Source organism: Seriola aureovittata, chromosome 20, assembly GCF_021018895.1.
Source record: "Seriola aureovittata isolate HTS-2021-v1 ecotype China chromosome 20, ASM2101889v1, whole genome shotgun sequence".
Lineage (NCBI taxonomy): Eukaryota > Metazoa > Chordata > Actinopteri > Carangiformes > Carangidae > Seriola > Seriola aureovittata.
Window position 1 is genome coordinate 14723314 of NC_079383.1, and position 18538 is coordinate 14741851.

General features: G+C 40.6%; 1 protein-coding gene across 1 annotated transcript; it reads left to right on the forward strand.

Annotated features, from left to right (window-relative positions):
• Positions 1 to 184: 184 nt before the first annotated feature.
• On the forward strand, positions 185 to 4694 carry LOC130160898 (Golgi reassembly-stacking protein 1-like). Its single transcript, XM_056363676.1, has 9 exons — positions 185 to 384; positions 835 to 915; positions 1710 to 1913; positions 2240 to 2326; positions 2422 to 2552; positions 2650 to 2788; positions 2887 to 3004; positions 3094 to 3216; positions 3622 to 4694. Exons 1-9 carry the CDS (start codon positions 319 to 321, stop codon positions 3888 to 3890), a joined length of 1218 nt encoding a protein of 405 aa, XP_056219651.1. The 5' UTR covers positions 185 to 318; the 3' UTR covers positions 3891 to 4694.
• Positions 4695 to 18538: the final 13844 nt, after the last annotated feature.

Below are 18538 nucleotides of genomic sequence, written 5' to 3' on the forward strand. Positions count from 1 at the left end.
ATTCATGAATGAGATTGTGTATATTTTACACCAGCGTTGCCTGTTGTTAGGCAACCACGTAGCAGGCGCCGGCAAGGAGAGCTAATCGAACGCAGTTTGCGTGATAGCATCATGGAGATCTAGCCCAGTTGGGGATCGATTTTTCTGGCATCTCTATTTATTAGCTTTGCCTAGTCCTCCGGCGCCTGCTGTTAACCTGCCTCAGCTGTTGGCGCTAGCTAGCTGGTATCAGCTGTGTAGCTCATAGTAATGCCTTCTAACATTACTCTACCTCAGTGACATTTAGTTCGTGCTTGTCAAACGGAACTATTAAAAGCAATGGGGCTACCGCAGAGCTCGTTTTTGTCGGACGGTGGAACTAATAGTGGATATCATGTCCACGGGGTACGTTGTAGCGTAGTACAAGGTTATGCACAGCCCTCGTTTCGCTCACTGTTTGAATCTTATGCTAACTATGTTAATCCTGAACAGACATTGTTGTATTTTTATATGAAGACACGCAATAGGTGTTTGGCAATTGACAGGTTACTCTTTAACTGTAATAACTCGTAAAACAATCGTCAGCTTTAATGGTGTCCGCCCATGATGAGGTGGCATCTGGCACACACCCAAATTTGCTTGCGACTGTAATTGTTTAGTCACTGCAGAAACAGATACTAGCACTAGCATTAATACATCAGCTTATTCAATATGTGAGGAGCACCTGCTGTGTGATGTCTCGCATTGAGAAGCCCCAAATTCTGCCCACTGCAATATCTTTAGTTGACACACGGGGGCGACAATAATAACTGTACTGTGTGTGAAATAAAATGAAATAAATCTCAAATGTTTCAGGTTCAAGAGGACTCCCCGGCTCTGAAGTCTGGTCTGGAGCCCTTCTTTGACTTCATCCTCTCTATAGGAAATACCCGACTTGTGAGTAGACACCTATGATGCTAAAGTCAAGAGTACCTTTGACATGTCCCCAGGCCAAATACCACAATATTACCAAATGATAAACAGTAGGTTGTATGGGTAGCATGTGAATTAAGTGGGTTGCGTGACAAAAACGATGATTTCATATGATGAAATTAGCAAATTGATTAAATTATTATTATTATTATAATTATTATTTCGTTTGTTGTTATTATTATTATTATTATTAATATTGTCAACCATTTGCATGACAAGGACCTTTTCTGTGATCAGTTTTGGCTCTACTTGTTTATCCAGTTCAGGGACAGAAGGCATGATCCTTTGAAAACATGCCACCAAGTAGCTATTAATCCCAAGGTGTTTGCATAATGGTGACTTTTTATGAAAGTCCTATCCCTGCAGAGGAATGTTGAGACCTTACCTTTAGCTCAGTAGAGCTAGATGTGTGTCAACTTCCTTAAGTCATACATGAAACAGCAAAGATAAACTTCTTGGTTTTGACTTGCTGTGGATTTGTTTCTTTTGCTTTGATATGATTTTAGATATTTTTAAACATTATTTATTATGATGTGTGTACTTCTGTTCTGTGTTGTACTGCTAACCCAATAAGAAAGCCAATTTGTTCTTGCTTACAATAAAATTTAAACATCAGGCCTGTATCTCCAGTCTCAGGAGGAAACATGGCCATATGGTCTGCTGACATAATCTCATTTCATGTTCTTTTACCTGAAATTCGGTTTCGTCATGTCTGTGCTGTCACAGCTGGGTTGTTCAAAATTTCTCTGTCTCACCAGAATAAAGAGAGTGACTTGCTGAAAGATCTCCTAAAAGCCAATGTAGAAAAAGCAGTGAAGCTTGAAGTGTACAACTCTAAAACCCAGCGGGTGAGGGAACTGGAGGTGACACCAAGTAACATGTGGGGTGGTCAGGGTCTGCTGGGGGCTAGCGTCCGCTTCTGCAGCTTTGAAGGAGCCAATGAGAACGTGTGGCATGTCTTGGTAAGTCAAGTCTATCTTTCTTTGTTTAAATTGTGCCTGGTAAGGCCTGGCCTTGATATAAAACAGTTTACTGCCCACTGTGGGGAAATAGTCACCACATTTTCTTTTAGTATTTTTGTTAAGAAAATAAAAGACAAAGGAGTAGTAGGCTTCAAATCCAAATATACCTAATTTTCTGCCAAAGAGCCTAACTATAAAAATAAAAAAAGTTGCATCATACTCTTGTAAGTTTGGGTGATATTCTCAAACGTAAAATCCCACATACTGAACATTTTCAATTATTTAAGATAAAAATATCTTCATAGCATTCTTTCCCCCATTTTTAGGATGTAGAAGTGAATTCTCCTGCGGCACTGGCTGGACTTATTGCACATGATGACTTCATTGTGGGAGCCGACCAGGTGTTACAGGATGTGAGCTTTCTTGTTGTTTATTTTGCTCTTATTCATTATAAACAACTGAACAAATTATACTGTAAATTATGAATTGTTTTTTTTAACCCCTGCAGTCAGAAGACTTCTTTTCATTGATTGAAGCCAATGAGGGGAAACCTCTGAAGCTGCTGGTGTACAACATACAGTCTGATCAATGCAGAGAGGTAGTGGTGACTCCCAATGGAGCATGGGGAGGAGAGGGAAGGTGGGCATTTATTTTGTCTTCAAATTAAGGTGCATATTAATAACATATCGCCATTTTCTAATTGCGTCACTTTTGTCTTCTTTGTGTTACATTCTAGCCTAGGCTGTGGTATCGGCTACGGCTACTTGCACAGGATCCCAACTCGTCAAGTTCAGCCGAACAACCAGAACAAAAGTGATCTGCAGTCCACGGTCACTGACGTCAGTGAAGAGCTGGCTGCAGGTGACCACACTGAGGTACAGGTTATCACATCTTTCTTTGTTTCATTCATTAAATGTTCTTGATAGAGACCTTTTGTTGAGTTTAGTCTGAAACACGCTTTCTCTTTCTTCAGGTGCCTTCTGCGGCTGAATGTAGCCTTTCTAGTGTCAGTGAAACAAGCTTGAATGAAAGCAAAGGATTTGTGCAGGACCTGTTTGTAACCTCACCCACGCAGCCAGCTGTAGACATAGGTAACCACATCTAATTTTAAGAGGCACAAATTAGTTTCTGGTGTCTGATCTAGGTGTTCTCACGCACATTTGTTCTATGCAAATCACAGATATTTCCAACATACCCGAAGCAAGGACTCCAGACTTATCAGACATGGTTTCCAGCAATGACATGGACCAGACGTCCATGCTTGCTAATTATGGAGATGACTCTGGTGATCAGTGTAGCTTGGGTAAGTACCTCTACACCCTCTACAAGTGATTATATTGTGCAGCTTAATATGGCTATTACAGGTATTCAATGCCACCTGGTGTGAAAAGAAAAATCAAGAATTGAAACCAGCTTTCGCCTCACATTTCTGGGTTCATTTAATCTCTTAGTTTATTTATTAGTTTCTATTCCTGCAGGATAAAAACAGTTGAACCAAATGAAGAAAAAAATGGCTTTGATAAGTTGTTTGCAGCACAACTAAAGTAGCAACAGCAGAGGATTATTAAACAACCTAATAGGGTGTAACAGAAGCGTAAATCACAACGTTTCATTACATAGCATCCTCCAAACATTATTGATTGATAGTTTATAATTTTGTATCCCGAGGAGGATTTTTCTTTTGACTACACTTATTTTCTTTTTACAGATAACTTGTCCGTTTCCCAAAGACCTTCATCTCCAGAGAAGGACGAAGAATCAGACATCCAGAAAACTGAGCACGAAGATGCTGTTGACCTGATCACTGCAACCCCTCAAAGTACACAGGCTGTAGACGACCTCATTGGCCCTGGAGTCACCACAGAAAACCTGGGTGACACAAGTAGCTCAGACATGCAAGGTACTAGTTCTGAAACCTCACTCTCAGCCAATATTATGACGGGGGAGATGTCAGAGCCTGCTGCAACAGACAATTAAGAGGACCGCTGTACCAGAGAATAAGGAAGTTGTTTAACTCTCAAGCTGACTTGCATAAAACATTAATAGCACACCATGATACAGAAAAGCTTCCCCATATGATTGTAAGTTGCTTCACTGGAACTATTTTTAATTTACAAAAGTTTTATTTATATTCAAGTGCCACTACTGCATGCTGAATTGCACATTTAAGAGAAACGGAGCGTTGAGGAGAAAGTTGGTCAGATAGTTATAACTATATGAATGTATTATATAATTTAGGCACACTGTACGTCTCAACATCAAACAGAATGAAGCCTTAGTTGAGTCTTATTTGCTGTTCAAAGTCATCCTAGTTTGCACTAAAAAGCCAAAGGTGAATAATGTTCGGTTTTGTCGCTCTTACTGTTATCACCTGCGATATAGTCTGACACAAAAGCGAGAAAAAGAAAGTTTGAGCTGGAGTTCACACAGATCCATCATGTGGTTTTGTTTTCATCCATCATTATGGAATTTGGAGTTTATGTTTTTATTTTCTCCTGGGTTAAGTTTGAAATGAGTACACATTTAAAAAGATTTTAATCTCAGGCCTTTACCATTTAAGCCCTTTTGCCTTATGTCTGGTTTTAACTGTCCTCCTTTCTTATGTGTCGGTTTGACTTTTGATTGGTGTAAATGAGTGAGTCACATGTGATGCAGCTCTCTGACTGACTTCTGTTTCTTCCCTTTATATAGATTTGAATTATTTTATGTTTATGATTTTTATGGATGGATGTAAATATTCAAATATTTATAAAAAAAAAAGATGCTCAAGATAAACCTGCAGCAGTTTACTTGTCTTTCTGCAGTGTCACTCACACTGACACTGTTGTCACAGCTCATACCAGTTGGAAATCAAAACAGATCAAACAACATACACAGTACTTCAGAGAAAAATACTCAAATTCATTGTAAATTATCTGGATCTGAGCCAAAATTTAAAGGCTTCTTCCCTGGCCCATGCTCCATCCCTCCATTAAGTTCAGTGCAAATCGGTTGAGTTCTTGCTGCGTAATCCTGCTGAAAAGCAAAGAAACAAACAGACAGGTGAAATCATAACCTCCTCTGCAGAGGTAATGAGTGTTTCCTAGTGATATCAGCATCAGTCATTCACAGAGAAGTGAGTTCATGCTTTGCGACAGCAGGTGTCAGCAAACACCTCATTATAGCTCTCAACGGTTTCGGCTACTGCATCTTAGATTAGCTCTCTTGTATCTTGTTTTCAGTCATTAGTGGAGACATATTTCTGCACAATGTTTCTGCGAAAATCACATCATCTCTATGAACTCCTCCGTATAATTATGGGATCTGATCTAGCAGAACAGGAGTAGCTTGCATTATTAGGGGAAACTCAACAACACGGATTCCTCATTTGAATCATTTAATTCAAGGCTGCATATTTAATATCTGGAACAGGCACCATATGTCATATATATATTATATCTGGCTAGGTTGGCCAGCCCACATGTCTGGAAAAGTGGTTTTTCAAAATGAAATCAGAGGCAAATAGGGGAAATCAAATGTTAAATTACAGATACATGCTGATTTGAAATGATAGTTTAGCTAGTTCATTATGTAGAGACCTATATTTGCATTTGTTTTTTTCCCTTTGATCCAACCAATGAGGATTCTTGTATTCTGATACATAGGCTGTATGCAGTATCAACCATTAATAATTCCGCACATACAATATATTCTCAATGTTTCTCACTTTATAATTCTAAATCAGAATAACCAAATATTGGTGAGACCCAGAAAATGCAAAAAAAAAAACAACAAAAAAAACCCCAAAAAACATGAAAGCTGCAGTCGCAGAGGGGGAAAATGCCTCAATTATTTACCAGGGCACTCTTCAGTTGAAGGGGGGGGGGGGATGGGCATTCAGGGAAAGAAAAGACTGTGTGGGGGAAGAAACACGAGAGGGAGATGATGATTTATCCACCAGAGAGTCAGTGGTGTTCTTAAGGAAGCTTTCCTCTGGATCACCTGTGTGTGTGTGTCTGTGTGTGTGTGTGTGTGTGTGAGAGAGAGAGAGAGAGAGAGTGTGTGTGTGTGTGTGTGTGTGTTAAGTGAGGATTATATTTCTAAGATGAATATGTAGCACTAGCTCAGGAGCTTTGGCTTCGCCTACACACTGAAGTTCATCAGTAGAAATGTGGAAATCTCAGTAAAATAAAAACCTTGTGCTTGTTAAATCTACGCCTGTTCAGTACACATTTGGCCGGATGGTTTTTATACTCGTGACCTCAGGGTGAATATGTTGTTTCGTTGCCTTCATGTTTGGTTTGCAACATGAACGTAGCATTATTTGAAGAAGCAGCCCCGAGGCAAAAGCCAGCAGCTGCGTACCAGGAGGAGCCAAGGGGTGAAGTGTAAAGGGAGCCACCTCTGGAGGAACATGCCTTGCCTTCATTTTCTCCCTTTTCTGAGAATGTTTCAAAGGACGCTGTGACGCAGCTGAACCCACTTGTCAGCTTAGCTTTATCTCAGCCCATGAGAGGCTCGGCTCACAGGCACTAGCATAGTGGCCGTTGCCTCAGCCTGTCGTTGCAGCATGACAAATTGTGAAATAGAATAACTACAGGGAAAGAGAAAGAGAGGGGGGGGGATCATGGATGAAGGGAAAGGATGAAAAAGGTATAGAGATAAGGCTGCTGAAGACAGCAATGAAAAATGAGCAAGTAATTGCTTCATCCACTGTGGTCACACATCTCCACATAAAAACTGCATCTTGCTGTTTAGCCTTTGGCTGATGTGACTGTGCATTGCTGACTCTAGGTCACTGAAAAACAGATTGGCATATGCGGACGCTCGAGTGAAATAACATTAAATACAGCAATTTTCCACTTTTCTGTTCATGCGTGCGGGCACAGCGAACCAGCCCACTCCCATAGTTCTATTTTCTGTTCTTGTCACCTGCCCGCCCTAATCACAGATATCTTGGCACCAGTTGGCCTATCTTTGGAAGTGCTGGGAGCTGTATTTGCATATAAGCGTCATGCGGCGTTCTTCACAGTGTGCACACAAGAGCCTGGGAATAATTTCAGTAAGTGCCCATCTATGGGAGACCACCAATGTACAGACCTCCTCTTGTGTAATTCATGCATGAGGACTATCTATTAATATTATTACTATTAAAGTTGTTTTCATCTCCTGCAGTAATTACCAGCTGGATATATGTTTGCCTCTATTCGTATGTAAATATGTAAATATTATAATTTTGATCTTTAATTACAGTTCAACACTTGCTGTAGCCCTTTGGAATATGAATTCAGTCTTCAGTACACAAGTGGAATATTGTGCAGCCTAATTTAGCATTTCTCGAACCTGTTAGAAAACCAATTGAAAACCAATTATAAAACTACTGATACCTCAATAACCTAATAAAGCGTTTGCCAGTGTCTTCCAAAAACCATTTAAAAAAACAATTCATATGAGGATTTTTCATCTCCCACTTCTATGGTTGAGGTCTGAGATTGTCTAAAACTACATAGTTATGCAAACATCATGGTCATGGTCAATGGAAACCAACAATGACTGTTGGTGTGAAAAGGGAAGTAAACTATGGCGAAAACGCCCAACCATCCACCACAACTTCTTCCCCAAGAGGTTTTGTGGCACTATAACTTCCTCTTGAGAGAGGACAGTCATTATTCAAATGAACACCAAAGGTCGCTCGTCCGGAAAACATAAAAATCGATTTTTTTATTTATTTTTTTTTTTTAACATTTGAAAAAATGGTCAGTTCTGTTCTTCTGGTAAGGACAGTCTATCTACAATCTTCAGCGTCAGTGTGGCCAAAAACCCTACCAGAAATATCCAGTGTGATTCATTTATTATCCCATAACTCATAGTTACGCCCTAATCTGGGATCTTTTGTTGCCTCTCACTCTCAAATACTCTCTAAAGTAGCAACGAAAAAAAACTAAAGATAAAACTTTGATCTCTAACAATTTGAACTGGATTCCTTGTGACAACAGAGCAAGAGATAAAGGCAAAATAGGATGCAGCAGCCAATAAAGGAGGTTAAATGTGGTTGCCCTGCTTTATTTCCAATACTAATTGCCATTCAGCGGGGGTGAGGGCCTGGCCACACAAGACAGCACACATTGTTCTACTGTCAAGATGACCCAGCTGATGTCAAGTCCGCACCCATCTGCTACTGCGGCTCCTCCTCTCTCAACCTGAAAAAGACGACTTGGCTGTTACACATCCAAGGCAGGTTGTTAAAATCAAAATTTTTTAAAATTATCATCCAATATCTTCCATTCCCTCAGCTACTTTCGTATATTTTGTTTTTAATATAGGAGAATGAATTTGAAGTCTAGCCATGAGCTGTGTTTTTTTTGTTTTGTTTTGTTTTTTTTTTTGGTGGATGCTCATTACATTTCTTCTCCAAATAGTTTCGAAGCAATGTTTGTCTGTGTCCTGGAGGCCTCTCTTTGAAATGATATCGTAATGTTAAAAAAAGAAAATTGCTACAGCATTACTGTTGCAAGGCTTGCTGCTTTCATCTCGGCAGAACAAACACAAGACAAATGGGTTTTGTTTCTGCAGCCGTCTCTATATGTTACATACAGCTTGCTCAGAAAGGTGTCAAGGTGCTGAACGAGTCTGCTGCTGTGTTTTTGCTCTCAGTTTTTCTCGCCTTGTTTGATCAGGGAGGCCTTTTTTTTTTTTTGTTCCGGTGGAGGAGCGGCTCATGAGACAGAGGGATAAAGGTTCGGCTCGGCCCTCTCACTGTGAATATGAGTAGATGGAGGAACATAACTCAGCACGTTCCCTGCTGTTTTCCCGTGTCTGTGACATATTTGCTGTGACATCCTCACCACTACCCAGGCATGGTTTTGACCCGACAGGGCGCTGTCTCTTGGAGTTAACCTCATTTACCAGTTAACTGTCGCCCCCACAGAGCGATGCACGCCTGGCTCTGGAACTCCTCAGTCAAAACATGCACACGATATAGCATGCTATTCTCTAAAAGGACCAAACAAAGCATGAAACACTGAATTTTGCAGGACTGGCCTGAATGGCAGAAACACTGGGGCAATGTTTCTGTCATCTAAAAAATGTCCGGGTCATTAGGTAAGGCTGTGAAACACTAGCAGGACTCAGTGTTCATGAAGGAGGTCTGCAGTTACCAAAATTTGCAGCTGCAGTGCTACAGATATATTATTATGCTCTCTTATTTGCATAAATCCTAGTTTTGATGGCAGCATCCCACAGCACGTGTACCCTCCCCCCCCTACAAATCTTGATATATACAGTATATTGGCCACATCATGTTCACAATGCATGCTGGCCCAGAAAGAAAACTGAAAACAAGTGTGTGATTTTTCCTCCTGTCGATGAATAAAATCCTCCATCACATGATTTATCCTCCACTTACACACAACAGCTCCTGCACTTCTTTCCAGTTGTAGCTCCTTCAATCAGCTTTGGCTCGGCTGTGTGTGTGTGTGTGTATGTGTCTGTGTGTGTGTTCATGAACAGACGACAGCCTGAATTTGACAACACGGCATTTGCGTCACTCAGTTCCTGCCTGTGTCAAGCCAGAAAAAACAAAAAACAAAAAAAGCACTGATCTACCTGATAGCCTGGAGAGGTGTGTCTCTGCAGGATGGCAATGCCACTGTGGTGGAGGGGAATGAACTGTGTCAGCTTTCTCAGAGCAAAATGGAGGCACCATTTCATGGCGCCAGGGAGAGGAGGGGGGGATTAGAGGGAATGGTGGAGCAGACAGACATAAAATGTAGAAAAATTATCCAGTAGAGCAGCCAGAGGTGTGCAGACGGGTGGGGGGGGGGTGTAAAATGTGGATTTGCTGCCTCTTATTGCGTGAATCTTCCATGTTGGTTGATCTGAATAAACACATTGCTAGGTATTCATTGTATTACAGATGGACAATACTCTTAATATGGTTGACACGTATGTTCAGTATAATCAGGAGGTGCCGTGGTTGCAAATACCCGGAGTATGATTGATAATCTAACCCCATGACTGTGAATTTGTGTTGCTATCCAGACAGCTACACGGAATCAAAAAGCAGAATATATCAAAAAACCTCATTTCGGAGTCAGTGATGCCTATGTAAATATCTGAGAGCTGACGGATGTAGCTTTTGCCACTGTGCCTCGGCGCTGTGGCTCTGTGTACACATTATTTTTGAGTCCCTCAGACATGGAAAATGTAATAATATTCAAACAGAGTGGGGAGGGGCCAAAATAAGAGTAACCCAGTGGAAAATTATGTGCTGTGTGTGTGTGTGTGTGTGTGTGTGTGTGTGTGTGTGTGTGGTGTGTGTGTGTGTGTGTGTGTGTGTGTGTGTGTGTGTGTGTGTGTGTGTGTGTGTGTGTGTGTGTGTGTGTGTGTGTGTGTGTGTGTGTGTGTGTGTGTGTGTGTGTGGTGGGGTGGGGGTGGAATATGTACTACATGTCTACTAAAGTGAAAATGTGCTGTTATCAGGTTAGTCCAGAGCCACATTCTCCAGCAACAACTGAGATGCACAAACACTCAGACTCCCCTTGAGATTCCCTTTTTTTTGTAATTACTTTGTGGAGCAGGAGTGTGTGTGTGTGTCTGTGTCTGTGTGTGTGTGTCTGTGTGTGTGTGTGTGTGTGTGTGTCTGTCTGTCTGTCTGTGTCTGCTTTTTAAACGGTCTGGCTTTTGTCAAGAGCTTTCCAATTCAGGCTTCATCCCAGTTACTAATGCACCCTTAAATGTGGCATAAAATCAGGGGTCATTTGTTATGCAAGTCATTAAATTGCTATTAGAGTTTACGTGGAGAGCTATCAGTTGATGGCATTAATCATCTGTCATAATTATAGTGATTGTATGAATGGGCAGACTTTGCATTGGCAGATAGTGTAATTCAGGCTTGCTTTGTCTGTGGAGACAAACGGAGGTTGCCATGTCTGTGTCTTTTAGTGCAAAGCCAACACACGAAATGAAGACTTTATTTACCTAGTGAGAGGCAAACAGAGAACGACAGGTGGGTCCGGTCCGCTGCTTCCACCTTTGACTGCAATTACTGTGATAAATGGAGATCAAAACACTCAGGTGACTCAGAGGAGGCCGGCCGATCACTTATCTGATGGTGAGTCATCAGTGGCTTCTACTGTCAACACTGGCCCATCAGACGCAAGAGTTAGAGGGAGCATTGCGTATATGCATGCATCTGGATGTGTGTAGGCCAATGTGTGTGTGCGGATTTGTGTTTGTGTGTGCTCATCTGCGTGTGTGTGTGTGTGTGTGGGAGGCTTTCAAAGCGCTGATGGCAAGTTTCCACTGTGGTCATCTAGTGTCCTCTGACAATGTGACTGTGGTCTGTTCAGTTTTCCAGCTCTGCCTGCAGACACAATGTGTCACACAACCATGCAGATGAAAACGCAAAGCACGGGGAGGAGCACTTCACTGATTTAGATGTTAATATCTCTCACAGTACATCGTGTTCCCTGCATGCACTTCACCTCTGTGGACAAATCTCCATCACATATGGAAGAATTTGCAGTTGTAATAAGGATGGGGAGGTTAATTAGTGCCTTTGCATTAACTGAATCATTATCTGTCTTCTAAATTAATCTTTCTTCCTGTCCAGGCAGGAAACTTGGACAAGCTTATCTTGATTATGTAAAACTTTAAAAAAATAAAAACAAGAGTTTTTATTTGTATTTGATTGTGATATTTAAACTTAAGAGCAATGTTCCTGTGCAAAAACACTATAATAATCTCTTTTTTGTCATAGAAACAATGCATTCTGCCTTTAATCTGTTAAATAATTACTTAAACATTTAGTATCCGGCAGTCCAACCTGTGTGGTTTAATTGATTATATTTTCTCTGTCTCTATGGCAACTGAAAATTACCATGAAGGAGATAATTACAGGGTGCAGCAAGATGCCTGAAAATAACTGAATTGCCTCTTTTATTTGAACTTCCCATCTTTATGCACCTCTCCCTGAAAGGCCTGGATTGATTTATTAATTGATTTTTGAGGGCCCAGCTATACAAAGCTATAGCCGCACACTGCTCAGTATTGTTAAATAGCAACACTGGCAGAAGGGCAGGGCTGAACCTATAGGTGTTCCTGGTGTGCAGGGACCTACGATCAAACCTTTTTCCCTCTAACACCATAATGGCGCTCATCATGTAGGCGTGACTACAGCAGTGTGCCCTGAAGTTAGCCAGCTGGCAGCTGCTGATTATTCTCTACCTTTCCCTTGTCATTTCCCCAGCCCGTCATGACATTTCAAGCAGCATGCAATCCCAGTTAGAGATGTGAACTTAGTTAATATAACCTTCTGTAGCAGTTACAGCGGTATGATATGTTCATACCTCTGTCAGACAGCATCTGCTATATTTAAATTCAGGCAGACCGGTGCGTTCACACCAAGCCTTCAAAGAGTGGATTAGCACAAATCAGCTTTCCTCCGACTGCAATGGGAGCTGACAAAATAACAGATCATTTCCCTCCTCCCTCAGAAATAACACCTCTGTTTCACTCTCTATCCCCTCTTGTGAATTCAGAAACAACACAGGTTCAAAATGCTGCATGTTTTCAAGCTTCACCTTCCATAAACACAGAATGTAAAAAATGCTAAATGTAACTTCCATTGCAGGACTAAACTCTGCTGCTTTATTGAAAATACATATTGCATTTCTAATCCCATCCTTCACCACGTTTGCCAATGCACTGTGGTTACCCTTCCTCCCCTTTCTCTGCTGACCCATTGATAACCTCTAAGAACTGCCTGTGGGCCAGTCAGAAACAATCAATTGATCAAAAAGGCTAAGTGAGAGCCATTTGCATCTCAGTAATGTCTTCTGGCAGATTGCAGTTGTCTGCATGTTCCTCAGTGGTGAGGAGCCAGAGCTGCATCAGAGCGTGTTAGAGGTAACAAAGACTGCCTTCAACAACTGCTTAAAGCTCAATAATTAACACTTTATGTCATTATGTTGTTTGTTTAATCCATAGTAACGAATTAAACTGCTTAGTGAGTTTTCGAGGTGCTGTTAGATGGATTTCCATTCTTCATGCTACGCTAAGCTAACTGGCTGCTTACTGCTTGCATGGCCTAACTGTATTTCTCACAATGTTGAACTATTCCTTAGAGCTTGCATTCCATTGAAGCAAGTTGGCCCATTATCCTACATACACACACAGAGACATTAAATCACTTTCCTTCTTTTAGAAGTAATTTGATCTCTTCAAAACTAGAGCAGAGAAAGTATTAAAGTTTAAATAGATCATTTCTATTACAAATGTTATACTTAGTCTAGTTTTTGAAAATTCCATCATTACACAGCAACAAAACAGACATTACATTTTAATATCTCGAGGTTATGATCTATAAAATAGGTACCTCATGTTAATCGGCCCTGTGATTGGATTTGTCGTCTCTGATAATGTTGCTCTCAGACTGTCGGGGGCTTTTATCTCCATTTGCTATGCAATGTGGGCAAAGGAGCCTATTATCTTTTCTGTTGATTCAATTATAAAACGACTATAATGTCCGCTCGCCACCACACACATGCAAACATGGACAGCAGGTAATCCATATCAATGGCTCAAGCAGTGAAGAAATGTACTGTATAAAAAACTAAAGATAAAAATGTGGTATGATAGCTAAACCAAATTAAAGAGAGAAATGTCTAATATTTTGTTCTCATTTAATGATATTCTATTTCATGAGTATCATTTCCCATTCCACTCAGCTTTTTTTAATCGGATGCATCTAAAGATAAATAACATGAGGATGTTTTGCTGTTTTAGAAATGCTGTAAAACGCAATGCATTTTCCACAGACTATGACACTTTAAATCACATTTTTACAATCACTGAGCAGTTATATTTCTATTTGCAATTGCAGGAATATCCAGCAGCATTTTTACCAGATCCAGTTACTAATCATATAGAAAAATATCAACAGCAAAATCATCAGAAATTGCTGTTATTTTGCCCAATGTGGACACTGTAGGAAGGTCAACATTACAGCCATACTGAGTCTCTTTACATTTAGATGTTCATACCTGGGTCACTGCCAAAAAGCAAACATCCAACTACAGCGTTTGAGCAATAGGAGAAAGATCTTGCTGAGAATTTAAACACAACACTTATTGCTCCACCGAGGAACACGGTGTTATAAGCTGCTTAGTTCTTAGCCTGTGATCCAGTACATTAAACCCAGTGCATGAGTCAGCTGTATTCAAAATCTAATTTCTTTGTTCATTTTCACTTATTCTACCTCTTCGCCGTTTCTCCTTAATCCCTGTTGATGTGAAGTAAGGATGAAAGAAAGTGTATTGAAATTGAGAAAAATTATCTTGGCTGAGAAGTGGTGGCACTGTGGGGCTGACAGAGGTATTATATATATATATATATATATAAAAAGGGGGGTTATAAAAAATATTTCAGCTGATATATCCGCTATATTTAGACTACATAGCCAAAACTATGTCGACACCTCATTAAAATTACACTAGTGGTTGTTGTACATCTCATTCCAAAACCACAGGGTTCAGCATTCTGGTATGAAAGCCTCCACTCTTTTGAGAAGGTTTTCCACAAGATTTTGGAACCTGGCTCTAGAAACTTCTTTTTTTTTTGCTCCATTACTTTTATTAGTTAGCCACTAACTTTGTGTGTCCGCCATCTGGTGCTATTCATGTGCATGTAGTGTGTAGTGGGTTTATCAAAGCTATTTCTCTGAAAGCAACTGCTGCAGCTGCTGGAAATAAGGTTGATGAGAGTGGTGAGAATGGACCAAAAACAGTAAAGTTATGGGCTGTGAAACCAAAACAGTGAACTGATAGATGCTAAAATGCTCCATAGAGGTGCGGGGGGGGGGGGGGGGGGGGCTGGGATGGATTCTCTGTCACTACCAGTGACTCTCTTTACAATACAAATAGTGTCTTGCTCCATTGTTCACATAAAAATATTGATAAGAGCAGCTTTAAGATTTCCCCGTATTTGGAATGTCCACATACTTTTGGCCATGTAGTGTATGATTTACTCGATGTAAAATTTTGCAGTAACAAGAAACAACATTTTGAAGTTATGATGCCATTTTGTGTATAAACCTGTCACCATATTTTTTTTTTTAACTTTGCTATTCAAATATTGAGTTGCGATAAAAATCCTCTGCCCTCTGAACAGCTTCTCATGCAGAGAGTAAGTCTGCACTGAGTAAAGAGTTTTAGAGACTTCAAATAAATTCTTCTCAGGGGAGATAATGCCACATCAAACACGCAGTGAAATGCTCCATAAAAATGACATAACACCGAGAGTTACTGTGGTTATCGATCCAGGAATCTGGCCTCTTTTTTATTGTTGAGATACTGTTGCACATTCTCTTCTCCCCTCAACCTCTGGGTCTGTGATTATATGACATGGGTGCTGCTTACCTGACCCATCCGTCTACGTCACATCTCAACATGAGTCATGCCTCATTTTGTCGTGACTAAAGCGGGAGCAGCCCTCCCTCTCTCATGCTCCTCCTTTTGCTCCCTTTCTCACTCGCCCTCCCTTTCTTTTCCCGCGGTCCCCGTCTCTCTCACGAGAAACATTTGTAGGCACATTACTGCACACATCGACAGGCACATACACACTCTCTCCTCCCATTTCTTTCTCATTATATGTGTTTGATATGAGCCAAATAGAAAGCTATGGGGCACAACAGAAGATATAAGAAATTAGATGTACTGAAATGAAAATATGACATCTGACATTTTCAGAGGGGCAAGGTGGCTTGTTTGTGAAAGCGAAATACAGCAGCATGACCTCATTACACATCCACTGTGCGTTTACGCTGTTCATTATGTGGCATGACTTATTCTCTCCTGAGCTTCATTTTTGTATTCTGTGGAGTCCTACAAATAGCATTCCACATTGCAGTCTGCCAGGCTGTCCTGTTGACAGCTGCCTGGTCGCATAAATATGGATCCCCCAGGCCAGACCCACAGAGAGGAACAGGAGTGAGAATACGAGACAGAAAAACAGGATGATAACAGTTGGTGGGGCGTAGATCTGTCTCTATTTAACATGTTCTCAGGTCGCTTCGTGATACCAAAAAGAGGTCTGCCAGAAATGAGGGCAGGCAGTACTTGAAAAAACCTCTTTAGTAAAAGCCCAACACTTCTTTGTGTTGTGAGTCAGTATGAGGAGATATGTCTCTGCCAAGGAAGAATCCTCTCTAATGAGGCCATTTTGGGATGAAGTGTCGGATAAATCAACAAATCCTCTCACAAACAGTAGGCGCTGCTCTAACAATAACTTCAGAAACAATGTTTCTTCTTGGGTTTTCCTTCTGTTTGTGTGGAGATTCTTAATCTTCTTCTTTCTGTGCATCCATGCATATTTATATTATATGGGGACGTGACATACAGGCACCCGCTCTCACCCTTAAGCCTCTGTACAATATGAAAACCTTAATATTTAAGGTCTCTTAGTGGGTTTATAATAGCATAAAGTTGTATTTCATATCATGTATTATTATAATTATCTATTGTTTATTGGAGACAGGGATGTGTGGAGAGGATAATGGGTGTTAGAAATTAAGAATGTTCCAACAAATGTTGGAATTCTGTTAAACTCTTGATATAAATGTGTATAGAAAGAAGCAGAAAACCATCAGAAACAGTAACACAGAAAGGTAGATGATTTGTCTGTCTGTACCACAGGAGTCAGGTTGATGACAGTCAACAGCCAGGGCTTCCTGTTTTTTTGGATGTGCACCTCCTCAGGATGTGACCTAACCATATCAGTCCTTTTCTAAACATGTAATTGCCTGATGTCTATTATCTCCTTTTTCCATTGTACTGCCTAGTTGCACATGGTCAGCAAGCCCTCCCCCTGTAATGTGTGCATCTTCACTCCATGTGATATCACCCATCTCCTCGTGGTCCATCTGTTCACACAAAGGAGGTCTATGAGGTTGTTTTGTGTTGCCAATGCTGACCGGCTCCATCTGGTAACAAGGCACTAAAGATAATAGCCACTGGGAGAGGTAGGCCTTCAATAAGGGCTATAACTTGTTCTGCAGCTTGATGAGATTTTCTTCTGGTGCGGAGGCAGAGGTGCAGGAACAGTGACAAACTACAGTAATGCTCGTGGTGGCTCTTCGACGACAGTCAGTAAGCCTGCGGGGAAAAAATGCATTACTGGAGGGCTCCGATGTCAATTATTCAGACTCATGTCATGTACAGGTATTGGTAAAGTCTTCCCAGTGGCATCTTTATGTCAAGCTGCAATTTCAAATTCGCTTTACAAATTCCCAAGACAAGCAGGAGGGAATCAATTACGCACAGGGAAGGTGTTAAGACTCTTCAAAACACTTATTTTAGTCCCATTCAAACATACTGGCAGATATTCTCTTTAATAACATGCTGAAACTTTCTCAAACTAAATTTTCTCGTGCTGTGTGCATGTAACCTCTGCTATTATCTAGCTTTCTGGTAGCCTAGTAACTCAGTATGATTTATGCCCTTCCTCTCATGACATTATACGCTGATTGAAATGCATCAGTGCACGGTGCTATTATAATCTTTTACAGCTTGACTTAGGGATGACATTTGTGGCTGTATGTTACTACACTGTGTTAAGCTATTAACATCCCACACCAAACAAATGTTACACGTTCCTACAATGCCTGATTGAAACATTGCTGTTTATCCTTGCTCCAATATCTCACATCCTTTACCTCCTCTTCTCATTCTCATTATCTGATTCTTGTCAACCTTTTCAGCACAAATGCAAAATTGTCTTAGCGACAGGTTTTATGTCATGGCAACTGTGTTTGCAGAAATGAATGTAATGGCTGCTCAAATCAATATTCTGCGGTATCTAGCAACAATAAGTGTTAGAAAAAAATGTTCCCTACAGCCAAAATCAAAACAAACTGCCCCGACTCATGGACTAATTTACTGAGAGAACATGATGATGGGCATTTCAAGGAGGAAGTTGGAGTGCATAATGGAAAATGCAAGCAGTTGAATTTAAAAGCTGAATCTGAGTGTTGTCAGGCTAATGGTGAATACTACAGCCTTCTGTGTTGTTTCCTGAAAGACAAATAGCCTGTGGAATGGGAGCTAATAGAGAGTGAGTTAGCGTTGTTCTGATTGGCACATTTAAAGGAGAGGTCTGGCACTATTCTGTTTGTTGTTTTTTCAGCAAATATCATCCCAAGCCCATCTATTTCTCCAAACTCTTTAAAAATATTTCACAAATATAGTTTCATTTTTGAAGGCTCGTCATTTTCTAAAAATATCTGGACACTCTAACGGTAGTTTTTAACGTTATCCAAATGGGCAAATAGTGTATTTATTGGGAAGCATTTGGGAAGCTGAGGGTTGATACACATATTGTGTGCTAGGAATGAATAAACTACAGTGCCCATGATCATGGTAATGAAGGAATATCACCCACTCTGGCACCACCATGAGGTTCATATTTGTAGTTTTAAGTGAAGCGTGTTGATAACTACTGGATAGATTGCCATGGAATTTGTTACAGACAGTCATGTTGCACTTAGAATCAATAGTAATAACGTTGGCTATCACTTTCTCTTTAATCTCCCAGATAGCAACATAAATCTGGCCCATACTTGGGTCACATACCTGTTTTCTTCTGGCCCA